General features: G+C 32.9%; 1 protein-coding gene across 1 annotated transcript; it reads right to left on the reverse strand.

Annotated features, from left to right (window-relative positions):
- Positions 1-1255: 1255 nt before the first annotated feature.
- Positions 1256-9155, reverse strand: LOC111287445 (putative serine/threonine-protein kinase At1g09600). The gene is made up of 7 exons (XM_022878020.2): positions 7803-9155; positions 6490-6774; positions 5732-6049; positions 4100-4327; positions 3817-3917; positions 2920-3283; positions 1256-2111 (listed from the first exon to the last, which is right to left on the reverse strand). Exons 1-7 carry the CDS (start codon positions 8229-8231, stop codon positions 1941-1943), a joined length of 1896 nt encoding a protein of 631 aa, XP_022733755.2. The 5' UTR covers positions 8232-9155; the 3' UTR covers positions 1256-1940.
- Between the last annotated feature and the right edge of the window lie 1712 nt (positions 9156-10867).

A 10867-nucleotide genomic window follows, 5' to 3' on the forward strand; every position in this document is an offset into this window, starting at 1 on the left:
ATTGAACTATCGATTAATTGCTTGGGTTTTGTTGAATCAGTCAAAATTTAAATTTATCAATAAAATAGCCTTCAAAATTATAATTAACTTAATTTTATTAGTTTTAAATTGATATTTATTTTAAATTGATAAAATATTAAGATTAAATTTTATAATTTAGTACTTGCTTCTAAATTGATAAATCTATATGCACTAAATAAATAATTATGTTTTGTTTGTAAAATTAGATTAAATCACTTTAAATTCAAAAAGTGAAATTTTACAAGTAGTTTTTTGAATAAAATATTATTTAAGATAAAAGCAAACATTTTCTCTATTAAAATTAAGTTTTACACACAATTAAAAAAAAATATCGATCCCTTTTTAGGATAGAATTGATTCTTTGTTAACAAAAAAAAATGGATCGATTTTTTTTATAAAAAGATCTCGAATATAAAATTAACAAAAATGGATAGAATTATTATGAAAATGGATTAATCGATTTTATTATAGAAAGATTTCAAATTCAAAATTTATAAAAATAATTCGATTCATATAAAAATGGATTGATTTTTTTTTTAAATTAGATCGATCCATTAATAAAAAAAAATAAAGATCAATCGATTTTTATTATAAAAAGATTTTAAAATTAAAATTTATAAAAATAAATCGATTCATATGAAAATGGATTGATTATTTTTTTAAATTAGATTGATCAATTGGTAAAAAGAATAAATTAGTAATTTTTTTAGAAACTCAGTTTGGCTTGAAAGGCCAAAATGGATTGATTCTCTCCAAATGATCATGACAACTTCGAACACTCGTATTTTTTTTTTCAAAGGCATTCAATACATTAAATGAAAGCAATAGCTATTTTCTTATTTTTATTCTCCACCGTATTATGAAGGATCAAGAGTCAAGATAAAATGATTGTTATCCACTTTTTATCTTCTTTAAGCATTCAAAGAGTAAGTAATGTTTTTAAGAGCATAACTTCTTACTTTGTATTCAAATCCTCTTATTATTATTTATACATTTTATTTGTATTTTGACTTAATAAACATCCAATCTTAGAGAAATTATTTTTTTTAAGTTTGCAAAACACGTGTTTAGTTATGAGATTATGAACTTGAGAGGGGTATAACCCTTGAATAGTTCTTTAAAGAACTTAGGAAAATCATTAAGAGATTCATAAATTGATTGTATTAATAACTTTGGAAAACCAGTTTGTAATATTCAACATATAGTTAGATTTGGTAAACAAATGTTAAAATTTCTGATAAACCAATTCACTTTTTCTTAATTTATTCAATACTTTGAACTAACAATTAGTATAAAAAATAGTACTCTAATTTGTAAGTTTAGCAAACTAGGAATGATCAAAATAGCTCAAAGCAATGTTGTACTAAGTGGTGAGAACTAACAAAAGTTCTTGCAATTGAAATGTTACTGTTTGAGACTTTTGTTTAAGATGTCGAATCCATTTTATAGCTTCAAATTGATGGCTTTCGATGCTCGATCTTCAGTTTACAGACATTTGAATCATTTTAGCTGTTCCTTCCGGCTGTGTTCATTCACGTCCTCATTGTATAGGATTGCATCTTCAAGCAAACAAAACAGATGCCAAAAACGTGTGCTATCTCTTACATACAGCCAATCTGGGGAAGAAAAAGATACATGGAAGGTTAATGTTAGCTTCCTTTCAAGAACCCCATCCAACGATACAAACCAAATTCCTGCATGTGACATGCAAGCAAGCGAACAAATCCCTCCAGAATATTTCACAAAATAGAAAGTCTCACGACCCCAAATCAGTGTTACATTTCAATTTCTGCATGATGCGGCTATGATCAAATATGTTTTCGAGGGTTGCTTGCAACGTGCTTTTGCCAGTGAAAACAGTCGGAGACCCTCGGAGCAAGTTTCTCACAAGGAAGCAAAGAGCAAAACGTTTTTAAGAATCACTGTACATAAACATTGCAAATTTTATTGGTTCCTGACTTCTGGAGACGTGCTTTACGTACAGCCTGCTGGATTTGTTTCTCATGCTCTTTAAGTATGTCATCAATGTTTCCCCCAGGAGGCATCAGTGGTCCAGAGCAATGGATCCTGTTTTTCCTTGGTACATAACCCTGAAATAGCACAGTTAAAGAATAGTTGAGGACATTTTGATTATTACTTACTAGAGAAATCCATCAAGAAAATAAAAAAGATATAATTTGGTGACCTTAGTAACTTTACTAGAGATAGGGAAAATGAAAAAACAGTTGAGATGACGAAAATGTCTAATTTATGCAATAGACACTTTATAGAGCTTTGTTAACTGAGGAAAAAATGCAAAAATATGATGACAATTTATATAACCTAAAAATCTCCAATCCTTCTCACAGTCTCAGCTATTGCCACAATATGATGCATTCAGTTTAACAGATTAAAATATGCAGATTTATTCTACAAATGACGCTCAGACACTTGCAGATTGCAAAGACATGATAGTCTCTAAGTTGGCTAGAACCATTTTTATTAAAACCAATATTTGTTAGAGATTTTCAAATAAATAACTAAATATATTAGTTAGAGGTTTCCATCAGAAAATCAACGTTTGGCACACCTAATGTTACACAAACCCCGTCTAAACATGTCAGATACTTACACAGACACTATAAAAGAATTTCACTTCATTGGCACGGAACTTGTCAAATTATGAGAGCACATATTGTTGGTGAAAATCTTGCGGTTAGAAAGATGTAATATCTAATATTTTCCATGACCATTATTTTAGCCTATGAATTCATGCGTTGGGTTCCATATCTTGTTCAATGTATCTATTGATGATTTTTATGATCTGACCAAAGAATGATAGTGATGATAATGACGGCGATAATGGTGATAACAATAATTGTTAGAATAAGGAAAAGTAGGCAGAAACAGGTTATTTACCGATGCAAGATCTTTGTCAGATCCTCCATTATCTTTCTTATTGGAAGCATTAACTGCCTGAGGCTTCAATGAATTATGTGCTCTTAGTTTGCCATTATTTCTTGTAGAACCTGCCTTATTCCATGATCCTATTGCACTAGGGTGGATCATTGACGAGGAATGAGACAAGCCATTCTGCGAAGTGACCTTATGTGGATCAATTCGGAAGCCAGAGGCACCATCCTCAAGATGGTCATATTTATGACCGGTGATTGTTTTTGGCTGTCCCTGGGCAATGAATTCCATTGTCCGCACTCCCTTAAAATCTCTTGAACCTCTTCTAACAGATTCAGGTCTGCGTCCCTTCACAGCCTCTGCTCTTTTCCTGAAGTTACATGATAGAATATAGATTTAGAAAGATGGGCTCAAAAATTTTCCAATGATGAAAAAGAGAAATGTATGGAAGATCATTTCATTATTCTAGTCTTTTCATTCTTAGGCATCCATCAGCATGGGATATATGCATCATAAGATTATAAGGTTAAGCCAATTGGATTGAAATTTGCAGTATATGAAACACACAAACAGGATATAACTACATATAATGAACTAAGAAAAGAAAACTATAAAAAGTTAAGGATATATAATGGTAAGCATAACTTAGTAAGTAAATGTATTTTCCTTTTCTCAGGCTGCTTTCTAATATTACTAACGATTTTATAATCAAAAGCTATCAAATTTTCATCTCATAAACATTCTTTTGTTATACATGAGGCAAAAGTGATTGATATGAATTTCTTATATTTTTTTTCTGACAATTTTGTGGTAATCCATATTTGCTTTTATGAGCACACAGCATGCATTTGTGTATGCATAGGTTTCATAAACGGTGAGGGTTTTCAAATAGCAACAACATACCTTCTTGCTTCCTCACCACGATGTTTGGCATCTAGTTCTTTGCTTGGAGGATATTTTGGTAGTGTTGATGGATCACAAGGGAAAGGATCTGTTCTGAAGAACTGAAAAGGAGATAAAAATAGTAAAAAATGTATTTTAAAATTCCAATTGATAATTCAAGCAATCGAATCAACAGCGTAGCACAAGAAGATTAAAATTCACATCAAGCTTTTTATTCATCTTTCAAGAAGTGGAGAAAATACTAAACAGCCATGGAAAGGCAAATAGATGGTTGTCTAAATACCTCACTTCTAAGTGCTGAAGCAATGGATCCTCGATCTTCCGGTTCCATTGCAAGGAGTTTATCAACAAGAGACAAGGCAGAATGCGGAAAGTTTCTGAAAGTCTCAGAAACACAGCGCTTGTAAGGTTGTTGTGGTTTGAAACTAGTTGCATGTGGAAGTTTTGTTTTCTGCCAGTACTCCTCAGAGGGTGAACCACAGAGCTTAAAGATCTTATGCATTTGCTCCACCTGGAAATAATCAGAAAAAGAAAAGCAAATAATCACCAAAAAACATGGAAATAGGCATATGAATCTTTTAAGAGAGCTAATCCATCTAAAGAAACTACTACTAACTAGGATAAGTTCACTCTTATAACTCGGCCCTACTCAACAGCCTCTCAAACTAGCTAGTCTTTTCACTCCATTCAGCTCAATCTAAGCTATATTTTGTGATAGAACTAAAATACTTGTTTACTAACCATTAGAATCTTTCTCCTACCTCTACCTCTCTTTGTTTCTTCTCTGTACATCACATTATCCTATCTACCGGAACCTCTCTACGTTAAGTGCATTGTCAATGGGAACAACTTTTTTCAGATAAAGCAACACAAACGTCAATAGGCAGGTACAGGACCTAATGAAGAGAATGGTGTTGAACAGTGTGCATTATGCTATATACAATCAATAACCTTGTCTAACATAAAGTTGAAGGACAAAACCCAGATAGAAAAGGATGAACATATGTAATAAAGAACAACATGGAAACCAAAACAAAAGAAGAAAGAAGGAAAGAAAAGAAAGTCTTTGAGAGCTTCTTGACTGTCAGGGATTCTTTTTCTGACATCAGGAAAGCATCTTTGTCAGTGGAAATTGAACCATATTGAAGAATTATTATTAGAGGAATTCAAGCAGATTGCAGGATTCCAATATTAATTTGATGCTGGAAGATACTTTGGAACTAAAGTATTATAAAAACAATAGAAATAGTAAACAAGCATGCTGCAAAATCAAATGTTGGAAGAAATTTAGAAAGCAATAAATGGAGAGTGGTCAGTGAAAATTGAACCATATTGCAGAATTATTAAATGGTTTCAATCAATATTTATATGTATAACACGAGTACTTTAGAATGGGGTTTTTCATCAAAATGTAGGGGACAGTTCCACTTTGCTGCATATCTAGGCTTTTGAAATTTAAGAAATAAAGAAACTTAAAATATTCATATCAAGAATTAAAGAAGCAAGCTAATGTATACACACTGTTCTATTTATCTATCCATCATCGCCACAATGATTCTTTGCAGGTAATTGCAGAATAAAGCCTCTGAAACTTTGTCATGTGATAAATCAATTGTCCTGAAAGCAAAAATTGTTATTACCGTTTTTATTAGAGGTAATGGTTTTCTTCCCTGCAGCTTCATCTTCTTTTCACTTTGGAACAATTTTGTACTTCTACTTATAAACCTGATTTTTCCATAACTTTTTGTTTAGGTTTGTTTTGTTTTGATTTTCTTCTCTTTTTTTTTCTTTGTTTTTACCCTTTCAATCAGTTAGCATTCTTCTTCAGAAGAGACAAACCAAAATGAAAGTGCATTTTGCAACAATATGCAGAATATTTTTGCAGTCAAATCCCAACACATAAAAGAGAGGCTACCTCTGTTCTTCCAGGCATAATAGGCTTCCCAGCAAATAATTCAGCAAGGATGCAACCAGAACTCCACAAATCTATGGCAACTCCATATTCAGTGGCCCCAAGCAAAAGCTCAGGTGCTCTATACCAAAGAGTTACAACACGACTTGTTAGTGGCTGCTTTTGATCAGCCTGAAAAAATGTAGCTAGACCAAAATCTCCAATCTTAAGAACTCCATTGTTGTCAATTAGAAGATTTGAGCCCTTGATGTCTCTGTGCAAGACACCACGGCTATGGCAGTGTTCAAGGCCACGAAAAAGCTGTTGCATGTAACATTTAATCTACAGAAAAATCACATATGTCTCTTATAAGACCAACAGCAGATATAACGCGAGTAAGATGTATTATTAGCATTGTAAAAATATGAGAGAAGGAAAAAGCTGTAATCAGAGTGAACAGATTACTACTTCCTTATACAAAGTGTACAGATTATAAGGCATGTTTAGCACGTGTATTGAAGTCTCCATCAAATTGGCGCTGTTCTGGCATTGCTTGACTGGTAGATTTTAATCACATAATTTTGTTGCTTCCCCGAAGTGAATTTAATTTAAAGAAAAATAAAGAGAGAGGAAGGAAAGAGAAAGTAGGAAACTATTTAAGTTTCATAAGCCCAGATTCCCAAAACACTTCAGGTTAAAGATAAACCCAATGAAACATTGAATTAATTGCCATCCAACAAGATATTATACCCGATATAAGTAATAAATAGAGAAGCATGTACCTGTGGTTCAGTGAACTTGATGCCAGGAGTTGCTGCAAGCCCAGCAAGGTCATGCTCCATGTACTCAAAAACAAGATACAAGCTGCATGACATCCTTGAAGTGACTAGAGCCTCAAGCTTCATAACATTTGGATGGTCAAGCTTCCTTAAAATAATGATTTCCCTAGCCATAAAACGGACGCTTTCAGGATCAATATTAACAAACCGAACCTTCTTCATGGCAACAATTTTGCCCGTTTCTAGGTCTCGGGCCTTGTATACACTGCTATAAGTTCCTCGTCCAATCTGCATACACAACTTACTATGTTGGTGTGGGCAACAAAAAATCATGCAAAGCCCCAGCTAGTTTAACATTCAGATGATAAAATTTTGTAGCAAACAAGAGAATCCAACATATGTGCGCTAACAGCTATGCATGACACAACCTAAAACAATTTGCAGAAACAAAGATGATTTGAAACTTATAAAAGCAAAATTCTTTAAAAGATGGTGCTATTCCAATATCAACCTGCATCAAATGCTATGCTCGACCAACAATTACTGCAATTCATCCTTCGTATTCACCAGCTAATCAGCATGAATGAAGCCCTTGTAATATGTCAGTTATTGCTCTTAAAATGGAATGGACACAATTATCAAACAAAAGGACAGAGGAATTAAATTTGAATTATTATTCAAAATGCATCCACACATACATCTGCATCATCAATTGTATAGATCTGTATACACAATCATGGGAGGAATTTTAGGAGGGCAAAGCTCCACTAGATTGACGTAGGTTTTCTTCTCCATGATATTTAACTAACATGAATGCATGCACAATTAAAGATGCTCATTTGTAACTGATCAGTACCAAAAATTTGCTTGGCAATGTAATTTTTACCATTGCACCAGAGACTTTCCTAGTCCACTTCTTCAAGATATTTAGAACTTTTAAAGAGAATTGGTAATCCAATTATTCATGCCTGCTCCATTTAAAATCTTTACCTTTATTATCATCTTTCATATATTACTGAACTAGTGTTCATGAAATTGAATATCATTGCACGTGCAGATGAATGAAAATGGAAGTTATAGGAAGAAGGATTTAAAAAGCCCTCATATAACTATGATATTTATTTATGCAGCTTCAAAAGAACTTCAAATTCCATGAAGAAACTACCATCCCAATTTGAAGAGATGATTGATCCTACAATGCTCAAGATATTTGATCCAATATTACTAGATAAGAACCAAAAGAAGATAAGGAAAAGCAAAAATTGAACTGACTAGAGAGAGGCATGTAAAAGAAATCTTTGATGAGGACTAATTACTTTCTCTAACTTGTCAAAAGATTCCACCCGCCGAGGCAGCCATCCTGTAGCAGCTTCTCCTGCAACTGAAACTAACCATAATGGCCATCCGGCAGCAACTAGTTCCCCTTCAGCCCCACACGGGGAGCTAGTTATACTAATCATCTGTGGCGACACCCCTGCCCCCATATCCATTGTTGGCAATAGTTGATGGCCATTCCTGGGCCTTTCTGCAGTCAACGATTTCTTCTGATCTCCTTCATCAACTTTGGAAGCAAGACATGCGGAGCCATCATTGCCACCTCTACTAAGTAAAAAATCTTCTTTCTGTGGTGGTGCAGGAGCAACCAATTGCACTGATGCCTTGTTGTTGCTGTTATTCAAGTCTTTCTCTTTAGCATTCTCGTTAATGTTCTCATCCTGGGCTCCTTTTGAGCAAAGGCAGCCCATATTCTGCTCTCAACAATTCCTTGTTTTTGAATAGTTGTTCTGCCACAAATATGTACAAAAGACAAACCCCCCACCCCCCTCAACGATGTTTTAACCATACATTAAACAAAAGGGAAACCCTGAATAAATCCTGGGATTCCCAGGTCCACCATTGTGTTTCCAAATTCCAACCCCACAAGATTATTTCTCAACCATTTTCAGTCCCACCAAGCATTTAAAACCGTTTGTTGAGAATCAAATTTGAACTTTTTCTATATGAAACACCCAAATTATAAAGAGTGCCAACAATGAAACAATCAAAATCTGAGGAATTGGAGAATGATCAGAAGAAAAAAAAAACATAGGAACAATATTTTCTAAAAAATATCTAATGTTGGAAGACAAATGAGTAAACTGGTGGAAGAGAAAAATTAAAAAACCAAATGCCTGAGGGAAAGGAATGAAAATTCAGACAAAAAATCCCAGGAAAGAAAACAAAAAACTATCTTTTTAAAAAACAAAAAGAAAAAAGAAGTTTCTTTAGTGTTGGAATAGCAAAAACGAATGTTTTTGTTTGTCCAGGGACATAAAAGAAAGGACAGGGACGACATTATTGAAAAAAATTAAAAAAAAAAAAGAAAAAGAAGAGAAGGTGGGTTTTGTGAGGTTGGGTCCTAAAACTGCGATAAACCAAAGATTTGTTGGGGATGTGACAGACAGAGAGACAGTAGTGTGGTTTCTTGTTTCGCTCTGTTTTGCTGTTTCTGTTTTCACTCTCTTTGCTTTCTTTTTTTTTTTTTTTTTTTTTTTTCAGACAAAAATTATTAACTTGTGGGTTTGTTAATCTCGTTAGATGACTCAACGACGGAGGGAAAATTGAAAAAAGAAAAAGTGAAAAAAAAAAAAAAGAAAATCTTCAACTCAACTGTTGAGCAAAGTCCAGACGTGAAGTGCAGTATCTGGTTTGGTGACTTATGTCATCTTTTTCACTGTTTTCTGGCAAAATAAAAAAATCATATTGACTGTGCTGGAGATGCCAATTTTTTTTCCTATGAGATATTATTTAATTAATAAAATTTATTTTTGTTTAACTTTAAATTTTTTTAATAGTTTCAAGCCTTGGATAGGATTTTTAAAAGAATGAGTTAGATTCGACCTTTTACATTTCTAAACCTGTAACTGAAAACAAAGTTTTTTGAGATTTTTGCTGGACATGTATTTCCTTTTACGTGACAATTTAAAAATTATTTAATTATAATAATATTTATTATTTATATAAAAAATGTTTCTCATATTGGGATCATTCGTTGACACGGGATAAGTCAATCAATGATTCGGTTGGAGATAATTTTTTGTTTTTAATTTTATAATAATATTTATAATAATACTATAATTAATTCAAGTAATCTTTTTAAATGGCAGTTGATAATTTGTAGTTGGGAATGCTAAGAGGAGTCACTCCTCACGGTCACCTTTAACGCTTGCTCGTTTAAAGGGTCACGTCATTTACAATTTAAGTTTTGGAATCGAAAACCCCTTACAACTTTTTTGTGGCAAAAAAAATTACAATCAACTTTTAATGCTCAGATCAATAGTCCTTAAGATCAAGAAGATGATTTTGGGTTTTTTTTTTTTTTTAATTGTTAAAAGTTTCATTTTTAGCATAATAATAAAATGTAATTATAGCATTTCAGTGATATGCAAGCTTTTAAAACAGTTAGACATTTTCTAGTAAAGTTGAAAGAGTTCTGCAACTGATATATAGAGGAATGCGAACATTAGCTGATGGATAGAATATCTATACTTGGACATACCATAGATTGCATGAAAGAACTTCTAGGAAGGATCAATAAGCTGCAGGAAGAAAAAACAGAAGTGGGTAGTAATCAAGTGAGCGTAACAACAACCTGAAGGAGTAAAGCCAAATGAAGTGTTGGTGAGAAATTCCTCCAAGGTAGAGATTTCTGCTTCAGTTGTACATTAACCATTATATTGAACTTTGCATGAAGACAAAGTTTGATATAGAGAGGAGATAAATCGATACTCGAATTGATATCTGCTGTGCAACTAAACCAGGATTGCTACTATCTTCAGTAAACACATTGAAAGCATTAGACCTTGAGATTCAAGAGTGTGTTCTAAGTTGCTGCAATGATTTTTCAATGCAAGCTTCTAGTTAGGTGTGCTTCTTTATTATAATTTTTCCTCAAGTTTATGTTGATGTGTAAGCTTTAAACCCATCAACATTCTTTTCAATAAGTGTTTCTTCTAATTTATTAGGTAGCAGAGCAGGGAACATTGATAAGTTCTGATGACATAAAGCAAGCATTATTAAAAAAATGCAGACTATGGAAGAAGATGTCTGTAGAAAAGGAGGAGAACAAGATGGTCATCGAACAAACCCTAAAGAGACGAAATTTCTCCGAATTTGTTCTTCAAATATCTGTAAGGGCTGTAAAGCTGTAATAACATTTTCCTATTAATAAGCACTACTCAATACTCATTCATCAAATCCATCTCACAACCTACCATGAATTATTTATCTCCTGTTGGAGCATCTAACATTATTCTTTCTATAAAATTATTCAATTTGTGGATATGCGTAATTGAAAAAGAATTTTTTTTCAAGTTTTTAATGGAATAAAAAAAATGTATTT

The sequence above is a fragment of the Durio zibethinus genome, chromosome 4 (genome assembly GCF_047325235.1).
Source record: "Durio zibethinus cultivar Kanyao isolate XHJ-2024 chromosome 4, ASM4732523v1, whole genome shotgun sequence".
Taxonomy (NCBI): Eukaryota; Viridiplantae; Streptophyta; class Magnoliopsida; order Malvales; family Malvaceae; genus Durio; species Durio zibethinus.

Excerpts from the sequence above, each read along its gene's own strand:
- LOC111287445 (XM_022878020.2), bottom strand. The coding sequence starts at position 8,231 with ATGGGCTGCCTTTGCTCAAAAGGAGCCCAGGATGAGAACATTAACGAG. Across the intron at positions 6,050-6,489 it reads TCAAGTTCACTGAACCACAG|ATTAAATGTTACATGCAACA; the intron begins GTACATGCTTCT and ends ATTTTTCTGTAG. Across the intron at positions 2,112-2,919 it reads CTGACAAAGATCTTGCATCG|GGTTATGTACCAAGGAAAAA; the intron begins GTAAATAACCTG and ends GTGCTATTTCAG.